General features: G+C 34.0%; 2 protein-coding genes across 5 annotated transcripts; both read left to right on the top strand.

Moving 5' to 3' along the window:
• Positions 1–1007: 1007 nt before the first annotated feature.
• Positions 1008–16253, top strand: LOC110642427 (uncharacterized). Of its 4 annotated transcripts, none has more exons than XM_021794493.2 (15): positions 1008–1406; positions 3650–4193; positions 4264–4546; positions 5142–5428; positions 6792–6974; positions 7289–8041; positions 8162–8256; positions 8350–8400; positions 8510–8598; positions 10646–11212; positions 11502–11573; positions 11840–11910; positions 12005–12062; positions 14731–15004; positions 15179–16253. In XM_021794493.2, the coding sequence occupies exons 2-15, from the start codon at positions 3784–3786 to the stop codon at positions 15883–15885; spliced, it is 3900 nt and encodes a 1299-aa protein (XP_021650185.2). In that variant the 5' UTR covers positions 1008–1406; positions 3650–3783; the 3' UTR covers positions 15886–16253. The 4 variants fall into 4 exon arrangements, with proteins under 4 accessions (XP_021650185.2, XP_021650184.2, XP_021650181.2 ...); XM_021794492.2 differs by having other exon boundaries at positions 8159–8256; XM_021794489.2 differs by having other exon boundaries at positions 8159–8256; positions 8341–8400.
• Positions 16254–19265: 3012 nt separating this feature from the next.
• On the top strand, positions 19266–22320 carry LOC110642429 (protein phosphatase 2C 56). The gene is made up of 4 exons (XM_058145957.1): positions 19266–20887; positions 21005–21367; positions 21469–21574; positions 21785–22320. The coding sequence occupies exons 1-4, from the start codon at positions 20045–20047 to the stop codon at positions 22117–22119; spliced, it is 1647 nt and encodes a 548-aa protein (XP_058001940.1). The 5' UTR covers positions 19266–20044; the 3' UTR covers positions 22120–22320.
• Positions 22321–24662: the final 2342 nt, after the last annotated feature.

Below are 24662 nucleotides of genomic sequence, written 5' to 3'. Positions count from 1 at the left end.
CATTTATCTTTTAGAATTACAATGCATGAAAGGAAATAAAATTAGAAAGAGTTGAACAAAGTCAAACACAAAGATGGTAAATGATCAAAAATAAAATTCAATTGTAAGATTTGAGAATAATGTGAGTACTTTTATATTTTTATTAATTTTTTTTTCATTTTCTTGTAATTTTATGGCCTGACTTCTAAAAAAAATATTGTAGATTTTTATAAGTATTCAAATGTATTTTGTAATTTTATTTTCTCCATTCTCAATTTTAATTTTTTTTTGTAAATGTAATAAAATGTAAATAATATTGACAAATTGCATTATAATTTTAAAATTTTATTAATTTTAATGATATTGTAATTATTGCAGGTTAGTTTTTTTAGTTAAATTTTCCTTATTATGCTAACAAGAAATTCTATTTATATTTCATCATAACCCTATTAATCAATTTCAATTTTGGAGTGTAAACAATTAATTTTTAATTTAATAGTCAAAAACTCAAAATTATTATCGCAAATCTTTAATTTAATAGTTGAACAAGTTAACAAAGACATTATTATTCTAATATTTAAGGTATTTTAAAGGTAATGGTAAATAAATTTTCACTATAAAATTATACAAAAATGAATTATATAAAAATCAATTAAATTTTATTTTTTAATATTAATTTCAATCGTAGTATTACTTTGAATTGAATATTAATTTCTGATTAAATCAAATTAAAAAATATTTATTCTAATTTTTATTTTAAAATATAAATCAAATAGGCTTTACATAATATTTTTATTTTTCTTCATAATTTTCCTTCCTCTCTTATTTTCCTCCAATTCAAACTTAGCCTTAATCTCAAATTTTGGCTAATAATAATGCCCAATAAGTATGTAAACCATAAATATTATTGTTGATTATGGGAAGATATATTTTTTTTCCTTTTTTACATGTAAATTATTTATAATGTTCGCCTCAAGGCTCAACCAATTTGTGTGTGGGTTATATATATATATTTATAAAATTACACTTATCCATATGTAAAAGGCCGTTTAGGAAGTGAAAGCTGAATCTCTTTTCAACTTGAATTCGTTTTAGTTATTTGCAATTCCGAGAGACATTTAACACACATGCCTGCATAGCCTACTAGGAGCTGTGTAGGAGCCGGCTCCACTCTTTTGTCCCCAAAATGCCCCTCATTCCACCTCCTTTTCCTATTTTTCACAGCCACAATACGTGGACATTTCTGTAATTTAATCAAGCCCAATTTCCATTGCCGATCAAAACTCAGGGCGCCTCGTCCTCCATGGCTTTGTACGAACCTTCGATTTGGAGTTCCAACTTCTTTTCCTCAAGGATATCCGATTCCATTCCCCAAATCACTCAATCTCCACTTCTCGTTCACTATTGAGCATTTTTAACTATTTAAGGTAGAATTCGCCTGCAATTTTGTATATTTTTTCTTTCAATTTCATGTTTGATTCAAGTGCTAGGGTTTATTTTTGCTCGTAATTGTTTTTTGTTTCTGTGATTTAAGATGGATTCTGGTTCCATTTTCTAGGTTTTATGTTGATTCGATTTTTAGGTTTTTTTTTTTTTTGGAATTGTTGATTTATTTGTTTGTTTATTTATTTAACGTTTTGTTCAAATGAACTGAGATTGGGATGATAATTAGAACCAGTGTAGAATGAACAGTGTCCGTGAACTTGTGCTAGCAGAAGTTTTTGCAATGGAGCAGGTAATGTGATTTGAAGGTCGTTTTCAGATAGGAAATAGGTTGACTAATGGAGAAATATGGGTAACAAGAAATGGAAGAAGGTGCAAAAAAAAGGCTCAGAGAAGTGTCTTGTTTTGTTGCGATTGGGTGCAATTTTTGTGGATAAATAATATTGAAGAGAAGTGAAGTTGAATAGCAATTGTAGCTGTAGGCCCAAAGTAGGAACAATATATTCGTAGGAATGAGCAATTGAAGTTAAATTGCTGTTCTCACCGGCTAGTTTGTCCAGAGTGCACAACTAATGGGGGGCAATGGCGATAATATATATATGTTTTTAAAGCAAATGAGATATGATTGGCCACATCAGTGTATGGGGAATTGTTTTCCAACTTCCTTCCATTGAGTAGACATTTAATTCATTGATTGGATCATTGATTGGATATATCCAATGTTATGCAGTGCACTTTTTATTCATTTTCCTTCCAGCATTTGTACAGGTGAGTTACTATTCAATGCAATTAATGAGCTGAAGTATGCCAATATCTTGTTGTGAAATGGTCAAAACATAGTGCGGGTGTAACAAGTATAAATTATTATTCTATCCATGCTTTAGCTGAATGTAAAAATGCATATATAGTTCATGCTTGGAATTGCAGATACTGTCATCTTAGTTATCAATGCAATGCTCATGTCCCTTATAACTAAACGTAATTTTAATTGTTCTACATTATCCTGAATCTTATTTCAAGTACTGTAAGTTATAGTGTAGCCAGTCTGCAACTGTATTAATAGCCTTAGGAACTGTGGCTTGCTTAGTAATGAATACCAATCATGCAATAATATTTAGTTGTAACGTAAGGAATTGAGGCTTGCTTAAGAATTCTTACTATTCCTGCTTAGGAATTAGATGCCTTTAATAAGTTGAACATAAAGCATAGGACTGCCAGGGTGTTTGAACTGTGGCATTTGGGACTTGCAATCACAACCCCAAAAACATGCTTTGCCGAGTTGAGAATAAATATTATGACTTGAAGTTTGAATTTGTTTCCTATATTTGGGTAATTCCTTAGTTGAATTGAATGCCTTAATCAACTTTATAAGGGAAAGGAAATGGAATCTTTTATTTAAAACATGGTTATATCAGGAGATGGAGATGCTGTGTAGATGAAGTTATGACTACCTTGGAAATTATAGAAGTTTTAGTATGAGAAACTGGAGGCCTTGTCAGTTGAAAGGATGATATTGAAATTGAATCTTGTTGCATAGAGTTCAGTTGTATGCAATGATGATTTATAAGCAGCATCAATGAAGAAGGAATGATGTGATTAAACTTGCACTCTTGAAGCCATTAGAAGAAAAAGAAGAAAGTGAAAATGAATGTTGGTAGAGGTGGTGTGAGGTGTAATGTCGATGATTTACTAGAGGATATTGACCTAGAGATGGATAAATCGCAAAAATGGACTTGTGTGAGTGGTTTAAGTAGTTTTTTTTTTTTTTTTTTTGGGTTTTGATTACATCCTGGGTACAAATGTGTGGCAAACTTTTATCTATGTAAAACTTGTGTTGTATCAGTTCCAGGAGGGTTGGTGGTGTTACTTGTGACTTTGCAGTTTCTTATTGCGTTATTATTTTTCTATATTTAACAAAATTTGTGATCTTTTAAAGAGAAGTCCATAATTATATTATCCAGCTGTCTTTTAACATTCAGAAAAAGTTGTAATATCAATTACTTTAGTAGTTGGAGGTTTATGAATCTTAGCATGGTTTAGCGCTCTTAAGTTTCTGAAACTAAACTGTTGTTGGTCATGTTGGGATCTTAAGGGCAGCTTGTGACATTTCCATCATCAGCATTGAGTGTCTGACAGCGTTAAAGTTAAGATAATATGTGAATTCTATAATTCCAAAGTAGAGGAACTTTGGTTTGGGTTCTCATTTGTAGGTCTTCTCCCTTTTCAGGTGCATTGCCCTAATGCCCTTTATCATCAAGCAAAGGCTCAAATTGGGCTTTATGTGCAGCGATTCTATAATTTTGTCATGCATTGTTGTATTTATTGGGTTTGCAATACAGAGGATGTGAGGAAACCAATGCAATGGCAACATCTAGTAAGTTTGATTTGTCTTCTGACACCCCGGATAGGCCTCTATACTCCAGTGGGCAGCGTGCTGGATCCCACTTAACTGCTCAGATGGACAGATCAGGTAGTTTTCGTGAGAACATGGAGAACCCAATCCTATCTTCTCTCCCAAACATGACAAGAAGCAGTTCTGTAGTAGCACAGGGAGACGTGATGAATTTCTTTCAGTGTTTGCGTTTTGATCCAAAGTCGATGGTTGCTGACCATAAGTTTAATCGACAAGGGGACTTTAAACGACACTTGAATGTTGCTCTTGGCATTTCTGTGGATGATTCTCCATCTGGTCCTTTGAAAGTCAAAGTGCCTGCACCTGAGGAAATCAAGCGGATCAGGGCTTATCTGCGTGAAAGCTCTGTGAAGGCCAGGTAGTTCTTTGAATGCTTTGCATCTTGAGTGATAGTTATAACTGGTTTATTAAATTTCATAAATTATCAGGGAACGAATGAAGACTTTTAATGAAGCCTTGTCTGTATTCAACAAGTTTTTCCCCAGTATTCCGTCAAAGAAGAGATCAAGATCAGAAGGCGTTTCTAGTGATAGGCCTAATGCCTTGTTATCAAGTGATCGATCAGTTCTGGGGCCAAGCCTTGGTAAGATGGGGATTCATAATCATGCTGTTACTGGTGGTGGTTTTGAACTTGAACAGCAGAAGTCAGAGGAGAGAACCAAAAATGTTGTGCCAAACAAACGGACACGAACTTCATTGGTGGATGTGAGGGTCTGTAACTTGTATACCTTGCTCTAACCTCATTTCCAGTTGCTCATATTTGTTTTTGCTGGTTTTCAATATCTGTTTGGAAATCTGGCTTAGTTAACTTGTAATGTCCCTTGCCACAGCAGCATAAGCTTTTTATCTTCTCTAATGAATTTTTTTAACCATTTGATTCTCATTTTTTTTTTTGGTTTTTGTTGGTGTTCCTGCTTTCATGTCTTCAATAATATTTTCCATCATGAAAATGAAAGCCCAATTTTAGCTAATTCTCATTTTCAGAAGTTGTGTTTTTAGTCCTGTGTCTCATCCCCTCATCCCCTTCTCTCTCTCTAACCCACACCCCACCCCACCCACCACACCCCCCCTCCCCCCCCTCCCCAAACTAGTGGGAGTGGGTGATAATGTTTGTAATTAAATGGTGGCTATTGCTTGCAGTTCTACTAAGCTTAGAAGGTATTTTTCTCCATAATGCACAAGTATAATGTTAGCAGTCTCTTCAATGTTGGACCTGTATTTGCTAAATAACATGCATGCTCCTGTATATTTATTTCTTTGAAGAAAAATCTTGTATAAACTTTTACAAATCTAAGTGGATGTGCAGAGCAATTCTCTTGTGAGGCCATCTGGTACACTAGATAGAGAAAGAGAAATGCTGAGGCTTGCAAGTGGTGGTGCAATTCAAGGTGAAGATCGAATTTTGTCAATTGGTGTTGATGGTTGGGAAAAGACAAAAATGAAGAAGAAACGCTCTGTGATAAAGCCAGATGTTTCTTCTAGTTTAGTCTCAACTAAACCCAACGATGGCTATCGGGAGCCCAAACAGGGACTGCAGCAAAGGCCTGTTACTGAGGCTCGATCAAGGTTAAATAGTGACTCCCATGGGTTCAGGTATGCCTTCTCAAAGTGCTATTATTCCTGCTCTTGCCTGTTCTGGCACTCTGTAACCTTGTCTTAATTAACCACTATAAAATGTATCTGTTAAGTTTTTGCTGTTTCTTTTAATTGCCATTTTACATGCTTATTATTGTTTCTTCTTTTCTTGGATGAAACTTAGTGATTCTTGACTCTTTCTTTGTTATAGTTGCCCTCACTTTGTTAGAATCCTTTGCTATGTTAAAATAAGAGTTTTGGATGCTACATGCTGTTGCTGACATCATTGTTAAAATTGCAAGCTGATTTATATGATTAATGAGTTAGAAACATATAAATGATACAAAACATGTACAAACTTGGAATCAAGTAAAATTGAGTTCAAAATGTGATTTTAAAATCTGCATCCTTCCAAAAAAATAAAAGTGTAAAATCTGTATAATTTTATCTATTTGAATGTTTATAATTTACAATATTGTCTTTTCGTGTGTGAAAGTCCTTACCATTTGCTTTCTGTGATATCATTTTCCAGTTTTTAAGTTTCATATTTATACTACATTAATTTTTTCATTGGGGGTCAAGTTTCTTTCTTCTGCATCTATAGTACTTATTTATTGCATTTTTGTTGGCTATTTATTCTTGTTTTCTCTTATTTTTGGCTGAAATGGTATCTCATAAAAAGATGAAGTTTGGAAAACTATTTAGTTTCCATACTGATAAAGTTGTATTGGTTAATGAGTAGAGATTGCCAGGAGAACAATGAAACACACATATGGTAAATTTTTTTTATTTCTTTTATGTTCATTGATGATCTATTCTGTACGTGGTGCCATCTTGTGCTGTACTATTCTTATACCAACTATTTAATAAGGACAACTCAGTGCATAAGAGTTATCACTATGGTTACTAACATGTGACTGCTTGAAGCACATAAATAATGCCTCAAATGCATATTTATATGTGTTATGTGATATGTGAATGAATTATATATTTTTGATGTCTGAGTCTCAAAATCGAGATTAAACTTTTCTGCAATAACACAATCATCACCTTACCCATTGTGTTTACCTACCTAGCACTTGGATGATAAAATATTTGTCAATGAGGATTTGCTCTATTGAATAGTCAAATATATGATTAGCTCATTGAGTGCTTGCCCTGTGGAATAGATCTTTAAAGCCATTTCCAATTTTGATAAGAATGGAAGCCCTTAGTAACTCTAGTTATGGGAATTATTATTAGGATTCTTTCTGGCTTATCATTTTAAGATCTGCAAAGATGAACTCCAAATAAAATTGTTATTGGTTATATACTCTTGTAATTCTCTTTCCTTTTATGATATCCAGTTTCTGAGTCAATGTTAATCTCTGTCTTACCATAGGCCAGGAGTTGCAAATGGTGCTGTGAGCATTGGAAAATCAGATGGTATCTCACAATCAACAGGCTCAAGTATGCGGTCATCCATCCCTAAGGCTGATCTTGACAGTAGTTCTCTTCTCAATGACAGAAGAGAAGGCCCTGTTGGTTCTGATAAGGAAAGGGTGAATATAAGAGCTGTTAATAAGTATGTATAGCTTCCTTATCACATTTATTCATCTCATTTTTATTTTTGTTGCAGTCTTCATAGTCATTACCGTTTATAAAGAAATTCTTTTGTTATTCAGGTTTTAATGCAACTATTTATTCTAATAGATAAAAATCCTTCCTATTTTTCCTTGTCATTCTTTAGATTTTTGTTTCTCTTGGTTTTATTTTTTGAGAAAAAAAGGGGGAGGGGATTATTTTGAAATATTGTCTCTCTTCTTTTGTTCTTTAAATGTGTGTTTTTTCTTATAAGATTGTGTATTGACTTGTTATTTTGGTCCATGTAATTCTCAGAGCAAATGTTCGTGATGATTTTAATTCAGCTAGTCCCACTTCAAGCACAAAAATGAATGCATCTATCCGAGCTCCACGATCAGGTTCAGGCATTGCCCCCAAGTTGTCACCAGTAGTCCATAGGGCAACTGCTCCAATTGAGTGGGAACTTTCTCATTGCTCAAGCAAGCCACCTACTACTGTTGGAACTAGTAACCGTAAACGCACAGCATCAGCTCGGTCTTCATCTCCACCTGTTGCCCATTGGGCAGGTCAGAGGCCACAGAAGAGTTCCCGTAGTGCTAGAAGAGCAAATTTGATTCCAATCGTTTCAAATAATGATGAAAATCCTGCTTTGGATACTGTTTCTGATGTTTCCGGTAATGAACTTGGATTTGGATTTGCCAAGCGTTTGACTGGAAATTCTCCTCAGCAAATTAAGTTGAAAAATGAACCTGTTTCTTCAGCTGCATTATCTGAAAGTGAGGAATCTGGGGCTCCTGAGATTAAATCTAAAGACAAGGGTAAGAGGTCTGATGATATAGATGAGAAAACTAGACAGAATGTTCAAAAAGTTTCAACTCTGGGCCTTCCATCAAGAAAGAATAAGCTCGTCACTGGGGAAGACCTTGGGGATGGAGTGCGGAGGCAAGGGAGAACTGGGCGGGGTTTTACAACAAGGGCTCATGTGCCAGTATCAGTTGAGAAGGTTGGCAATATCAGAACAGCGAAACAGCTTAGAAGTGCTAGACTTAGTTTTGATAAAAATGAAAGGTTAAATACAGTTCTCTCTGATTTCCCTCTAGCTTATCAAATATCTTTCCCATTTTGTAGTCTGGCAATGTTGGGCCACTCTGATTTATATCTAACAGTTACATTAACTATTTAAAGCAGCAAGACAGGTCGTCCACCAAGTAGAAAACTTTCTGACCGTAAAGCATATAAACGTCAAAAGCATACAACAGTCAATGCAGCAGCAGATTTTCTTGGTAATTTTACTTAAAAATTGTGTATTAAATATTTGTGATTATCAATACTAGCTCCTGTATTCACTGTTGGCTCGATTGTTTTAGTTGGCTCAGGGGATGGGCATGAAGAGCTTTTGGCTGCTGCAAGTGCTGTGATTAACCCCGGTATTATTTGTTACTGAAAATTCTTCCCTTTTTTTTTTTTTTTTTTTTTTTTTTTTTTTTCTATCCCTGAAATTGTATTATCGGTTAATTGATTTGACTACCATTGCAGTTCATGCATTTTCCAGCTCATTTTGGAGGCAAATGGATCCATTCTTTGGTTTTATATCTGACTCAGACATTGATCACTTGAAGAAACAGGTAAAGCACCTAGTTCTTCAGTGTAGTATTTACTATTGTTTTAGATAGTGACTTTAATAATTATGATCCCTTATTGAATAAATTCTTGGTATTGTTAACATCTTAATGTGAAGGTATAAAGCATGCAGCTAAGAATAAATATTGTTCGACTCTTTGATGTTTTCCATTTTTCAATATTTGTGTCTAGAGTATACAGTTTTTCTTCTTGATACTTTCAATGACTACCTGTTAACAATTTAAAATATTAACTTATATTTATTGAATATATTGTTTTAGATGTACTATACAAATCCTTGTTGCTTATCCAAAGTGTAATGTACTAATAACATCAGGCACACACACCTTGAACTCAACGGAGCCTCAATCTGGTTAGGTTTGCTACATGGAACATTTTCCTCCATTCCACAGAGTTTTATTTGCGGATAGGTCTAGAGTTGCGAGATTCTTTTTCACTATTACACCCTATGGCAAGTTGGTTTTTTTGGACTATGCAATAGCTGTTTGAAATTGAGACCTCAAAGTTGAAAGTCCTAAGCACAAACCTTGGGCTGCCCCCTTCAGGCGAAATATTTAAATTGTTGTTGCTTATGGTCGATGTGTAATTTGCATTAATATTTTTATGGTAGTTGTGGGAGAGAGTTGTGGAACATCGACTACGTCATGACACTTTTATCTCTCCCAATCAATTTGGCTTCATGTCCGGTCATTCAACTATGGAAGCGATAAGTGTTGAAAGATATGTATGAAGAAGCAACTACTATTGTGCGCAAAGTGGGAGGGGACACAAGAGATTTTCCAATCTCAGTTGGATTACACTAAGGTTCAGCTGTAAGCCCTTACCTTTTTACATTAGTTCTAGATGAATTGACGAAACACATACAAGAGAGTATCTTTTGGTGCATGATGTTTGCGGATGATATAGTTTTGATAGATGAGACTCAAGAAGGAGTCAATAGAAAGCTAGAGCTTTTGAGAAGTACTCTAGAGTCAAAGGGCTTTAAGTTAAGTAGAACGAAGACAGAATATATGCATTGCAAGTTTAATGAAGGCCGAACTGGTGATAGGGAAGGAGTTTATTTGGATAGAGTAGTATTGCCCCAAAGTAATCACTTTAAATATCTCGGCTCAATCCTTCAAGTAAATGGGGGATGTGAGGAGGATGTTAGTCATAAGATTAAAGCCGGATGGTTGAAGTGGAGACGTGCCACGGGAGTTTTATGTGATTGCAAGATTCTCAATAAGTTGAAAGGAAAATTTTATTGTACAGCCTAGACAAGTAGAGCACATTGGATTAGAGGATAGAAAGAAATGAAGGGGTACACCGAAACTGACTTGGAAGAGAGTGGTACAACATGACCTAGAAGCATTATATATTTTCGAGGATTTAACCTAAAATCGTTTAGAGTGGAGAAAGAGAATCCATATAGCCGACCCTAATGAATTTTTGGGATGAAGACTTAGTTGAGTTGAGTAGTCATTTGCTATTTCCCTTTTTAGCAGCATCAGAATTAAGTTTGAAAAGAAGCAATATGCAGTAACCCTAATGGATTAGGCTTTGAATGTGTGCGAAATGGAGCTGGTGCACACAATGTCTACCTTTTACTATGTCAAATTAGTATATAACATTGATGACCTTTTTAATTCAATTTGATTGTTGGTGTTTATTATGAGATGATATGGGATGTCAGTGTTGTTGCACATATGAAGCCATTTTATTGCCTACTTTCTTTAAAAAACTATTTTATCTACTTGATTTTTAAAATTATGGTTTTGTTGATTTCTGGTTTTTACTATCTAGTTCTTCGCCCTTCCTACTACAAGTTGTATTGCTGGTCGTTGTCCTAGTATCAAATCTTAAGACCTGGTTCCAGCTATTTGTAATGTCTTTCCGATGTATCATGGGTGTATGTTATTGTTTCATTTTTTAATGCCTTTGATAATCTATTATAGTTATTGTTATTACCAGGGACAACCTCTGTTTGTCTAATAAATTTTGTAATAGTTGTCAGTTATGTTTATTCTCTTTAACTCTTTGCTTCTTTTTCAGGAAATTATTGAATCTACTGTGGCACCGCCTGCTAGGGTTTCATTCGATGTAAATAACTGCAGTACTGTCCCTAATGGATATGGGCTGATTGAACATGAGGGAGAAGTGAGACTTTCTACTGAATCTAGGGTTTGTGAACCACTAGTGCCAAGAGAAAGTGATATTCCCCTTTACCTAAGACTTTTAGCAGCTATAATTTCAGAGGAAGATTTTACCCATGGAAATAGGGACTTGGAATTTGATACGTATGAAACTGGATTTGAGCTGGATGGAGAGTTGGGATCAAATGGCTTGAGTCATGCAGATAACTTTAAGTATTCTGGACATACCGCATTTAATGGTTATAAAATGACTGTGAAGACAGAACACGATGAGGTGGAGATAGATGCATTAGGCATCCCTACCTCGGGCATTTATTCAAACTTCAATCATTCTGTAAATGGTGTTCTCTCTAATCAGAAATTGATTCCTGACATGGTTTGTTCAGAATTTCAGTACGATGATATGCAGATAAATGAAAATCTACTTCTGGAGGTTCAAAGTATTGGAATTTTTCCAGAATCAATGGTACACTTATTTTTATATGAACTTTCAAATGGTCATTTGTTTTTCCTTTTGTTTCATGTCACTCATTTCTGCATTTTTTTGGTGGTTTGTGTTTTTTGTATTTGCGAGTATTTTTTTGATGGTTTTAAATGTTTGGTTGTCAAGCTTTTCTCCACTTTTTTTGTGTGGGCTGTGTTGGTCTCTTGGTTGCCTTTCATAGGAGCCATGCTTGAATTTTTATGTGATGCTACTTCAGCCTTGGCTTTAAGGCTATTAATGTATTCTACTAATTGTGTTCTTCTTTGTTCAGCCTGATATGCAAATAGAGGATGAAGGAATCAGTGGGGAGATTTTCAGCTTAGAGGATAAGTACCATGGACAGGTATGTTGATTGCATAGTAAAAGCCTTCTTGTAAAACTTATGAAGTAATCTTTCTTTATTAACTGTATTTTTGTCCTACCTTTTCAATTTGTTATGGTTGTCATGAGATTTCAAGGGAATGTTAATACTTATCTACTCTTGTCCAATGGTAGGAAGTAAGAAAACTCAAAATTTTCCTCGAGTTTCAACTGATTGCTTTTGAACTTATCAGGTTGCAATGAATTTTTCTTAAAAACTAATCCTATAGCTGTTCTGTTTTACAATAGGTTTCAAATAAGAAAGGTTTGCTAGATAAATTGTTGAAATCTGCCTCAGTAACAAAAGAACTTCAGGAAAAGTAAGAATTTATTCTCTTCTTGGAATAAATCTATATGTCTTTATCTTTCTAAATATTTTACCATGTATACTCACAATGCCCTATATTTTTATAGGAAACTTGAACAACGTGCTCATGACAAACTTGTTACAATGGCTTATGAAAAATATACGGTAATTTTCTTGCTGTTTAATACCTCTTCACTTTGTTACTCGATTTGATCTTTCTTTGTTCAGATTTAACCTGAGTACATTGTTATGAACTCTAGTGTTGCAAAATTAAGAGCTGTTACTGCCAAAGTATTTACGTAGAAAGAAGACTTTATTACTAGGTTGAGCTCATCTTGGATAGGGGCATGCAATTGGTAGGTTCAGTTCAAAACTGAATGACCAAAATGATTGAAAATAGAAACCAAACCAAACCGATATGGTTTGGTTCATTGGTTTGAATAGCAAAAGGAGTTACCTGTGAAACATGTCCATTCTATCGAAGTTTTTCTTAGGAACTAAGCAACTCAAAAAATCAAATGTTTTATTTTATTATTTGTTTTAAGGAAAAAGGTAACCTAAAAATTACTATCCATTCTTTTTTTTAATTATTGAATCAGAAATAATTCCTATGTAAACATTCAAAAATGAACCACAAGCAAAGGAATTATCAATGGATTTCTCATGTTACTTGCATCACATTCAAATCAAGAAATAAAATCCAAAACAGCAACAAAAAAAGAAGCAAAAGGTTTAGGATTGCAAACTGCATAGAGCAAAGATAGATTGAGATCTGAGCAGTGAAGGGTGGCAAGGGTTCTCTTTTGTGCAGCTGTCTCATGATCATCTCTAGCTAAGCCTCACCACTTTTCATCGTGAGATCAAGATCTGAGAGAGGCAAGAGAAGAATCACAAAGGCATTGGGATTGAGAGAAGAATCTCAAAACTGAAAAGGAGGTGTGATGTGAGGTTGGTAGGGTTTATGTCTTTGGTTATTGACATAAAACAACTCGGTATTATTAACAGGTTCAGTGATGTTATTTCAGTGTTAGAACTGAACCTAACTAAACTAAAATAACCAAAAATCTTCAAATAAAAAACCTAACCGAAAAACCGTAAAGTGTCGGTTCAGTTTGTTTTTCTTTTCATTTCAAATTGATGTTTGCACACCCCTAATATTGGAAGAAGAACTTGGTTTAAAATTGGCTATTACGAGTTGAGAGGAGACATAAAATGATGGCCAATTGGCTAAAAAAATCCAAACTTTTACGTTTGTTGTTCGTTTTATCCAAACCTTTTAATTTTGTACAATTAAACCAAACCTTTCAAAATTGAAAAAATTTTATCCAATATTCCAAAATTTATCCTGAAATTCTAATAGGTAAATTACAATTTAGTCTATGAGGTTTGACAAAATCTACAATTTAGTCCCTGTATTTTTAAATTCAAGTAATTTAGTTTCTGAGATTTGGCAAAACCTATAATTGAGTCCTTTCGTCCAATTGACCATTGTTGGAATATTACTTGTGGGAACAAGTCCCACATTAGCAGTGTACAAGAAAATTAAAAGGCATACTAGTATTGGCATACTAATCGGGTGAGATGGAAAGCCCCTTCTCAAGCCTAATTCAACGTGTAGCCAACCAATCTGATATTTACACTCTTGGGTACATAATTTTCAACAACTGTTAATTATAGCAAAAATGACCAATGTCTTTAACTGTATATATTTTCTAGGACAAAAATGGGAAACTTTGATCTTTCCTACCCTAATATAGTCGTCACTGACTGCGATTGAGTCAGGATTTGCCTTTATTCACCAATCCGTCCGAAGAACCCATAGCCGTTGGAAACGCGAAGATCAAAGTGTCGGGGAGAGATCTCACGGGTCGAGTTGTGGCCTTAAATCTCTGTTTTTCTAGCGCAAGAATTTTTTTTATTTTATTTCAAGAAATCAAAATTTCAATGATTAAATATAAAAAACATATATTGGAAAACTTAAGAAAAATTTCAAAATTCTTAAAAATTCTTGACAAGAGGAAGAATTAATTTTGAGAAAAATCATATATTAATTATAGTATTTAAATATAAAGTTTAAATTAAGGGACTAAGTTGTTAACAAATCAAGGACTAAATTACTTGATTTAGAAAATATTGTATAGTTTCGTCAAATCTCAGTAACTAAATTATAATTTACTAAATTCTAATTTGAGTGTTGGATAAAAATTTCTTTGATTTTGAAAGTTTTGATTTAATTATTCAAAATTAAAAGGTTCGGATAAAAAGAGCAAAAATGCAAACGTTTGGATTTATCCAGCCAAAAGGCCTAAAAGGATAGATAGATGGACGAGGCACCCCTAAATTCATCAAATTTGTGTTTCTTTTGTACTCTACATTTGATTTGATTTTCAATGCTATTACTTACAACTGCTTTGGAATCTGAAGATGTGAATCTAGCTTTATTCCTCTGATCTCTATGACTATACATAAGCAAAGCAACTGAAATGTTGAGTTTGTGGTGACTTTAATTCCAAATTCTTAATTAAAAGTTCTCTTGCCTGCTAATTAGATGGTGTAGCTCCGATCCTGAAATTTTACCTTGGTGAAAAATTTCTTTTTCGGAAGCTCTCTTCTATATATATATATATACTTTTTAAATTCTTTCTGTTTTATTATTTAGGGTGGTCTGGGTGTAGGGGCATATGGCATCATCTCTCTGAGTTGCTTTTGCATTGGTGTGCTTTTAAATAGTTTCACCTTTCTTTACTTCACTTTCTATCGGAGGTTACATTATTGTAAATTGCTGCTGAATAACAATGTTGATGGTTAAGTGATATGCGTCTATCTTTCATAGGCTTGTTGCGGTCCTAGTGCCACTGGTGGGAAAAGTTCCAGTAACAAAATGGCTAGGCAAGCTGCCTTAGCTTTTGTCAAACGGACATTAGAACAATGTCATAAATTTGAAGATACAGGTAAAAGCTGCTTCAGTGAACCCCTGTTTAGGGATATAATTCTTTCTAGGTCTTCCCACTTCAGTGGTGGAAGATCATCAGGTACTCCTGTGGATGATGAATCTGGGAAACTGTATGCCAATACCTCAAGTCATTCTGTGGAAGCAAGAGTTTCAGGTATTTTATCTGGTTGCTCTGGAATTCACTTTTGTATTCCATGCATATGTGCTTGTGTGTCCTTTAAATCGCTTCTTGAAGGGTGGTTTCAATAACTTGTTCTTCATTTCGTTCTACTTTAGCTTTATTTGCTGTTCATGTGGGACAATTTGGATTGTTATTTGTCTTCTGCAGCTTCTATGGATTCACAGCCAAGTCCTCGAACTTCTCGACTGAGTCAGAATGGAGATGGGTATGTTGCTAATTCATCTGATTTGCTTCCACATGTAAATTGCTTATCTGATCAATCAGCTGGCAAAGAAGACACATGGTCAAACAAGGTGAAGAAGAGGGAACTATTGCTTGATGATGTTGGTGGTACCATAGGTACTTCAAGTGCCCCCTCCGGAATCGGAGGTTCTCTATCAAGCAGTGCAAAAGGAAAGAGGAGTGAGAGAGACAGGGAGGGAAAAGGGCACAACAGAGAGGTTTTATCTGGAAATGGAACTAATAAAATTGGTCGGCCAGCATTGTCTAATGTCAAGGGGGAAAGGAAGTCTAAAACAAAGCCCAAGCAGAAAACTCAATTATCTGTTTCTGTAAATGGCCTTCTTGGCAAGATATCAGGGCATCCTAAACCATCATTACCTTCACAGGCTAAGTCTGGTGATATCACCACTAGTAGCAATGGCAAGGAAAGAGATGGTTTTGGCTTGGATGTATTGGATGATTCTGAGTCTATTGATTTGTCCAACCTGCAGCTTCCAGAATTGGATGATGGCCAAGGGCAGGATCTGGGTTCATGGTTGAACATTGATGATGATGGATTACAAGACCATGGTGATTTTATGGGCCTTGAAATTCCAATGGATGACCTTTCAGACTTAAACATGATGGTTTAATATCTTTCTCTGTATAGTCTTGTTCATTATACTATTGACAAAGAGACATTATCACTGTTGTCAAGAAATGACCAGTTATGTGGATGGTCAGTTGGCCGCAGGTCCACAATTAGGTTATATAGATTCTTTGGTAGACTTCACAAGATTTTCGAGAGAACCTTCAGATGTTTGAATTTTGTTCCTTTGTTGGTAACTTCGACTGTAAAGACTTCTGTTCAAGGTACAATTTAGCATGTCACAAGTTAGTTTGTCGTAGCATTTACAACCCAGCAAACACTGTATCCTGGCTGTAGCTTTTACAATTCAGAGAACAATGCCTCTTGTACATACATTTTATATTTCTAATAAAGTCTGCTTTTAATTCAGTATTTTTATCTCTTGCACTCATACCCTTGTATGCTTTTTGTCTATTTTCATTTTAATTTTAATTTATGATTCTTTGCATCCTTGTTGCAGTTGAAGTTATGATGGGACTAGTTTTTATTAAATGAAATAACTTGTTTTTGAATAGCCCGTCAAGGTTCTATTCCCTGTATCTATGGAGCAAGATACTTATAATTATTTGGTCTGTGTCTCTATTTACTTCACCATTCATGCCTTTGCAGGTTCTGGTTACATGTAATCTGCCACACCAGTTTATGGTAAGACTTTCTCATCCATATTTGGTTCTGCTGTTTTTGAGAAGTCATTACTGTGGATTCCAATTGTCGTGAGCTGTGGTATTTGATAGTTCAGATTATTTCAGTTGTGAGCTGTGAAGTTTGATATGATATTCTGTGTTTTTAAAGATACAGGATCATGTGAAATTACAGGAGCTCCCAGCTCCCTTTCTAATTGATGATAATGGTGGTATAATTTCAACATGTAGCAATAAAATTTCTTCAACTATCAATAAAAGATATTAAAAAAAAAAAAAAGTCAACCATATGTTTTCTGTTGTAAAATTGATGACAGATATTTACAGGAAATATTGTTTGGAGTTATTTGGTCCCTCCATTAGCAGGATTTGTATGTACATCACATGAATTAACGGTCTATTGTCTTCTTTTGCCTAATTATTCTGCACCTTACTTTAAATGGAGGTAAATCTATTATCCCTTCTGGTGCTTGATAGTTGGTCGTTCTTATTGGTATCCTGTGTTCTGTTGAAGGTATTGAATTGTTTTTCAAACCAGTTTTGCAGGAAAAGTACTTTACCTTGCATTACATCCCATGCAGGATTGCAATACATTTGTTGCAAGATTCTCGTGAATGAAGCTTAGCTCACTCCTCAAAGTTTGCTTCCATGGGCAGGTAGCTCATTTAACTTGCATACAAGTGGTCAGATAGGAACCCATTTAGCGCTCTCAAGGGTTTAGTGAAGCAATATCCAATGAAAAAAAAAAGTCCACATCCATCCTCCACAAATGCCTGAGATTTAAAAGACTAGAGGCATGACTTCTAAATTTATACACAATCTCCCTTGTCCATATCCTCATATTTTCTGGTTAAGGCCATTAACATTTCCAGGATGCATGAAAGTTCAGAACCATATACAATTAAGTTCATGTCAAAGATTTACTTTGAAAGCTTGGATCATTTTGTTTCATATTAATTCATTATATGATGTTATCAACAAAAATTAATGGAACATGTGGCTTAGGCTGTCTGACACCACTGGTCTATGTCTGGTTTCTGTGATGTATTTGCTCATGTTCTGCCTTCTCAAAAACCATTCTAATAGCCGAGTTGAAGTGCGATTACCCGAGTTGCTTTGACTATCTAGAAAGCAAAATTGATATATAACTAGACGAAAAAAGCAAAATTTAAAAAATCCAAATAGCTAAATTTTATTAAAAGAGAGAATTAATCCATTGTTGTAACTGCCTCTCTTCTAGTCTCTCTTTAAATGAAATTTATGTATATAGTTACATTTATTATCGTAACTTGTTTCTCAGACTTCGTGATTCTCATTTAGAGCTTAACGTAGAGTCATTAAATATCTGAACATTTCTTGGATGTACTGTCTCTTCTCCTTTTTGGGATTAATTCTTGGTATATGCCATTTTTGTTTGCTGTTTGTTCTCTTCCTCTTGGGGTTAATACATGGAGTGGCTGCTATTGTGGGCATCTCCTTTGCGTTGTGTGGCAGCTAATTTTCCTCCATTGGTTGATTTGTGGATGGCCAATAGCCCGTTACTGACTTTCAATGTGCGGGCGGATCTGCAAATGTCCTAAAGCACAATTCGGATGCCCAGTCAAAGATCCAATTCAAGAGCCCCATCTTTGCAAATCGTTCAAAAGCCTTCTCTGTTATGGAAGGACTATATCCTTCAAAGTAGCACGTTGGATTTTTTTTTTTTTTAGACAAATTAATGGCATAGAATTACTTATTTAGATGAGGTAACTAAGTTAAAAGAAAAATTAAAAAGATATTTTATTTTTTTTTACATACATTAAAAATTTTTGAAAGGGTATGGGATTTTCACTTGTCAGTCTTGAATTTTTAATACTATGAAATAGCTATTTAATTACTGTACTATAGAAATCTATAAAATTTGGTAAAAATATATATACATATATTATTTTTCTTTGCTTTATTTAAAAGCAAGTTAATTGTTTTTTTTTTTTAACTAAATGTATTTGATTCACTTTATGGTTGAGGTATTTTAATATATTAACCAAAGCAAGATTTATTTTAGTAAATAGGATTTTTTTTTTTTTTTAACCGGGAGAAGAGAGATTTGTGGGGCACGAAGTCATTGGCTTAAACAAAACAGAGTATGAAAATGCACTAAAGTTCAGTGTCAGTGCATGTACGCAACAATGTAGAGTTGTGTGCATCTCCTTCGCCCTCTGTTCTCTTGCACGTTATCCCCTTTGGTGAACGGGACTCCCATTTTCTGACAACCGTCGGCCTTTGCGTGGCGCTTTCCTAGTGGTATGTGCACTTGGCTTGTACAATCCAATCTTTTTATATATTCTAATTTTCTTTTTATATATAAAACTGATAATTATTTAGTATCATTAAAAAAAATTAGGCCCCTTTTATTTTGATTAAAAATATAGGTGACGAATGTTCATAAAAATAAAATAATAAGAAAAATTACTATTGAAGATTGAAATCTTATTAGATTTAGATTATTCTTAGATTTGAGTTTGAGTAGATTGTATAAGTAATTATTTCACTAATGGATCCGTGCTGGAGATTTTCTTTTTTTTTTTTTTTTTAATGGTTTCATTTGTGTAGTATACATGAAGATGCTTTCCGTTGTTTAATTTGGTCTAATGACAAGCAAATTAAAAATGACTACTTTTTTCTTTTGGTTGACACGTGTGTGTTTCTCCATTTGTCTATTTCCCTTTGACATGATGTGTTTCGTTCTTAAGCACTGAATCTGCTCTTCTTCGGCAACTGTGCCTTTCTTCAATGCTTTTTCTTGTAAAGTTGAGCAACTGTCACATCTCACTGGGTTGGGTTTCTGTTTTTTTCTTTAAATATAGTGTTTTATTTAAAGAATTCCTGGGACGGTTTGGAGTTTTTGTTTTTGATAAATTTTTGAAAGAGACATATCCCTGAAGATCAGGTGATTACTCTGTTCTTGTCTTCTTAGCTTGGGCAGTTGGAAGGTGCCTAAGTAGAAAAAAATAGAAGAGAAAAGAACCTATATTTCAAGAGGCTAAGATAAATTGCCTCTGTTTCAGGGAACCTGGTTTGCTTGTGTATTTCCTTTACTTTGCTCGTATCACTAATTCTCATATTTTTCTCATTTGATCCTTACTTTTTATGACCAAAAGGATCAAAAGGTTGGTTGGAGGTAGAAAACTCTCTCTCTCTCTCTCTCTCTCTCTTCCCTTCTGGTTGATGTGTCAAGACAGGGAAATACCCCCGTCGAGGTTGGTTGAATAGGTTCGAGAGCCATCTTTTTCTAGCTTTCGATTAATTTAATGCATTTTTTTTATTGCTTTGAATCCAATATGTTAGAATGTAGTCCATTATTCAGCCATCATATTTACTGCCTTCTTCAATTGGCATCTTGCATAGGCTTCATCATTCTTTCATGTATATAGGCAATTCTTTTGAGAAAAAGAATACAAGATACAAAAAGTAATAAGCATAGTAGCAATTTCTATTTTGTTTTTGGAGGGTTCCAAATTTCAGGTTATTGTTGCAAGTCAAATGAATTCCATGGAGGAGATATCTCCTGCAGTTGGTGTTCCATTTAGCATAGACAAAATGATCTGCAACAGGTCACCAGTAACAGCCCACATGGAAATTTGTGGGCTAAAGCGTATGGCAGATAAAGCAACTTTGATATCAAACCCCGCAAGGAAGCCAAATACACCTGTTGAGTCCGTTCCTTGCAAGAATGAGGGTAATGACACCAATGGTACACCGAGTGGAATTCGCCATGTAGCAATTGCTGAAGATGTGAATTCTAGGGACAACTTTAATGAGCGAAGCAAGGACTTCACTTTAATACCATTAGGTGATGACCAATTACCTGAAAATTTATGTTCTCAATCTCTGGATTCAGAAACTAGGAGTATCTGTTGTGAGGAACCTTTGGCTTTGGATGATACTAAATCCAATAGGGATTCAATGGATGTTGAAGAAATAATTGGTAATTTTGAAATGATTGCAAATTCCCATGTGAGAAAAACGAGTGTTGAATTAGAGCCTGTGGATGATATTGTTTCAGTTGAGGCAGACAGTAAGGGTGAAGATGGCTATGGTTCTGATCCAAAATTATATGCTGTGCCTCCTGATGTGCCGGAAGAAAAGAAGATCACCATGACAGGTAGCCTGAGTACCTTTGAATTGTATAACATACCACTTTGGGGATTTACATCTACGTGTGGAAGGAGACCAGAGATGGAAGATGTTTTTGCCGCTGTGCCTAGATTTTTTCATATTCCTACTCAATTGCTAATGGATGATCTTGTTAATGGCATGACCCAGACACTACGTTACTTCACTGCGCACTTTTTTGGTGTCTATGATGGACATGGGGGCTCTCAGGTATGCTTACTGCTATTTTCTTACTACATATAATTCCCCTTTAGTTTTGTCTTCATCATTGTATAAATAAGCCAAGAAGGATCTGCATGGTCAAAACTAAGGACTTCCTCTCTGTAGGTTGCTAATTATTGCAGCAAGCGTATTCATTTGGCTCTGGCCAACGAGCTAGAAATTGCAAAAGCAGGCTTGTGTGATGGAAGCACTGGAAGTAGTTGGCAGGAGCAGTGGAAGAAATCCTTCTTAAATTGTTTTCTGAAAGTTGATGCTGAGACAGGAGGATCATGCAGGGGCATCACAGGAAGTAATGGTTATCACTCTGAGTCTGAGGCTCAAATTGAACCGATTGCCCCTGAAACTGTTGGTTCAACTGCAGTGGTTGCCATTGTTTGTCCAACTTACATTATTGTTGCAAATTGTGGCGACTCGAGAGCAGTTCTGTGTCGTGGAAAAGTAGCTATGCCATTGTCAGAAGATCACAAAGTAAGGAATGGCTTCCTTGTTATTGCAGTATTTTCCCAGGAAAGTTTCACCTGGCATTCTTAAGGAGATCAATCTCCTCATCCACTTTATTTTGCTTACAGCCAGACAGAGAAGATGAATATGCAAGGATAGAGGCAGCAGGAGGCAAGATCATACAGTGGAATGGTTCTCGAGTTTTCGGTGTTCTTGCAATGTCAAGGTCCATAGGTATGTGTCCGTGTCTCCACTCAAATCCTTTATGTTGTTCTCTGAGACTTTAAATGTTACTAATCAGTCATCTATTATCTGCATGCTTGATGTCAATTGTATTGCCTTAGTTCATGACAACTGAAGATGTGAAAAAGGGTCAAAATTGGCTTATAAAAGATGAAATGCTTGATCACTAATCTATTATTATCATTATAATTTTTCACTCAGGTGATAGATATTTGAAACCATGGATTATCCCTGATCCCGAAGTGATGTTTGTTCGTAGAGCAAAAGAAGACGAGTGCCTTATCCTTGCAAGTGATGGTTTGTGGGATGTCATGACAAATCAAGAGGTATGTGACATTGCAAGAAGAAGAATCCTTCTTTGGCATAAAAGAAATGGTGATGCATTGTCTGCAGAAAGGGGCGAGGGAATCGATCTTGCTGCTCAAGCTGCAGCAGAATACCTCTCCAAGCTTGCGCTTCAGAAGGGGAGCAAAGACAATATCACTGTTATTGTGGTGGACTTAAAAACTCAACGGAAATTAAAGAAGAAAGCTTGATAGTAAATAGTGTGCTCACCCTCATCAATTGAAAAATTTTCAATTACTATAGTAAGTGATAAAGGGAATATATCCTTTTCTTCATAACTTCATATGTATCTAAAGAAACTTGATTTAGCCCATCAATTTTTATCATTTGGGCTAAACGTAATGTCTGTCATTGCTCTTTTCTGCTAATCTGAAGCAGCTTTTTAATCTGTATACTACGACCTGGAATACATTGGAATGCTCTGTTTAATTTTGCAAATTTCCTCAACTTAAGCTACTATCAACCGTGTAATGGTATTAAAGTAAGCATTGCATTACGACTATGATGTGATATGTCAATGGAATGTAATTAAATTAGAAATAGAACTTTAATGTGTATATATATATTATTTTAATTTAAAATTATTAATATTTTTATTACTATCATTACCATTACTACTAGTACAATGGCAGCAATAGTCAAGTGACAACAGTGATTGAGTAGTGGTGATAACGGTGATGGCAACAACAATGGCTAAGTAGTGACGGTGACTAAGTGACGGTGGTAGCAACGGTGATAGTCAAAGTGATAGTAGTAGTGATGATGATGATAATGGTAATAAGGGGTGATTGTCATCATCGTGGCAGGTTGAGAATGGTGGTGGTGGTGATGGTGGCCGAGTGGGGGATGTTTGTTTTAATGATAGTGGCAACAGTCGAGTAGTAGTTACAGTGATAATGATAATGTTTATTAGGTGATGATGGTCAAGTGGAAATGATAGTAATAGTGATAATGATAGTAGCTGAATGTAGTGGTGGTAGTAGTTTTAACCAAATGGCGATGATAGTTGTAGCATTGATAGTAAATGAATAAAAGTAAATAATTTTGATTAAATTTATTTTTGTATATATTAATCATTATGTAACTTAAAATATAATTAATTATATTATGTAAATTATTATTTCATTGCATTATTCTTTTTTATATCATCAAACAAAATAATTAAATATGTAATATAATTATATTTACATTATACTCTAATTAATCATGGTAAATATAGCCTTAACTCAGTGAGGTTTTCTCCATTCACATCCTATCAATTTGCGCTGCATAATGTTTAAAACTTTGGACATCTAGGTGTTTCATTTTATATATGTGATTTTGAAGTTTGGATGGTGATGCAAGTAGGGGTGAGCATTCGGTTTGAATTGAACTGAACCGAATTAAATTATAAAAATTGAATTATGTATTTTAAAAATCGAATAGAATCGAAATAAGTGAAAAATCGAATCGAACCTAACTGCTCTATTTTGGTTTGATTTGATTTAAACCGATCAGTTTTAATTTTTAATTGATTTTTTATTTAGACTTGATTTTCAAATTATTTGATCTAATTTTGACTTTGATTTGAACCTAATAACCATTTATCAATGAAATTAAACAATTAATATATATATATATAATTAAATATAATTAATAAATTTCTCATAAAAATAAATCAATTCAAAAATCGATTTGATTTGATTCGATTCGATTTGAACATATAAATTACTATTCGGTTCAGTTAGATTTAATCGATTTTTTTCTCTCTAAAATCAAACCGAATCGAAATAATTGAAATTTATATAATGTAAAATCAAACCGAACCGATTAAATTTTAAAACCGAATCGATTGAACCGAATTAATTTAATTCGATTCGATTTTTCAGTTTGAGCTGAAATATGCTCACCCCTAGATGCAAGTCATGCAACTCTCTTCGCACAGGGGGGTTTGCCCTTTTTTTTTCTTTTCTTTTCGTGAGAAAATAATTAAATAATAAAATTATTTTTTTTGTGGTCAACCAAAAGTCTAACAGACGTTAAAATTTAAAAATTAAAATTTTTTTATAAATAAAAGAATAATTCTTAATATTGTTAAAAAAATAATTTTATTATTAAAATTTATTAAATTTAATTTTTTTTCTCAACAACTCTAATAATAATATCAAATAGACCGCTTAACTTGTCATGTTTAGCAATGTTCAAGCTAACCTAAGGGGGACTAGTCCTTTCCATCCTTATTCTTCAAATTCAGTGTATATCCAAGTTCATATATAAATTAAAAAGTATTATTTGTTAATAGAGTTAAGTAATCATAAGAATAACAATGCGATGAGTTGGGGGTGGATATCACTCCCCATCTTCATCTTTAGAAATGATAAGAGATAAGGAATCTGTTAAAATCTTCTTACTCAAACTTATTAATATTTTTACTATTTAAATTTATCTTAAATTTGATTATTATTGCTTAAACTCATTTAATTTTCTATTTTTAACTAATAATACATAAAAATATTTTTTATTAATAATTTATATTTTAAAAAATTAATAATTTTATAAAATATTTAAATTCTATTTATTTATAATATATATATGTATATTATTATAAAAAATATATATTATATATTTAATTCATTATCTATATAAATAAATTCGAGTAATAGATATCCAACATGAAAAATTTAAATCTAACTCAAAACCTTTTCCAGATTTTATTTCTCAAATACAAATCGATTCTAAATTCAGTTATATAATA

Source organism: Hevea brasiliensis, chromosome 4, assembly GCF_030052815.1.
Source record: "Hevea brasiliensis isolate MT/VB/25A 57/8 chromosome 4, ASM3005281v1, whole genome shotgun sequence".
NCBI lineage: Eukaryota > Viridiplantae > Streptophyta > Magnoliopsida > Malpighiales > Euphorbiaceae > Hevea > Hevea brasiliensis.
Note: the sequence above shows the minus strand (reverse complement) of the source record. Positions and strands in the feature narration are given on the sequence as shown.

What these genes read in the sequence shown, in the direction of transcription:
- LOC110642427 (XM_021794489.2), top strand. Translation starts at nt 3,784, where the DNA reads ATGGCAACATCTAGTAAGTTTGATTTGTCTTCTGACACCCCGGATAGG. An exon ending in TTGATCACTTGAAGAAACAG is followed by an intron (nt 8,599 to 10,645) that starts GTAAAGCACCTA and finishes CTTCTTTTTCAG; the next exon opens with GAAATTATTGAATCTACTGT. An exon ending in TGTGGAAGCAAGAGTTTCAG is followed by an intron (nt 15,005 to 15,178) that starts GTATTTTATCTG and finishes TGTCTTCTGCAG; the next exon opens with CTTCTATGGATTCACAGCCA.
- LOC110642429 (XM_058145957.1), top strand. Translation starts at nt 20,045, where the DNA reads ATGAATTCCATGGAGGAGATATCTCCTGCAGTTGGTGTTCCATTTAGC. An exon ending in CATTGTCAGAAGATCACAAA is followed by an intron (nt 21,368 to 21,468) that starts GTAAGGAATGGC and finishes TTTTGCTTACAG; the next exon opens with CCAGACAGAGAAGATGAATA. An exon ending in TGCAATGTCAAGGTCCATAG is followed by an intron (nt 21,575 to 21,784) that starts GTATGTGTCCGT and finishes TTTTTCACTCAG; the next exon opens with GTGATAGATATTTGAAACCA.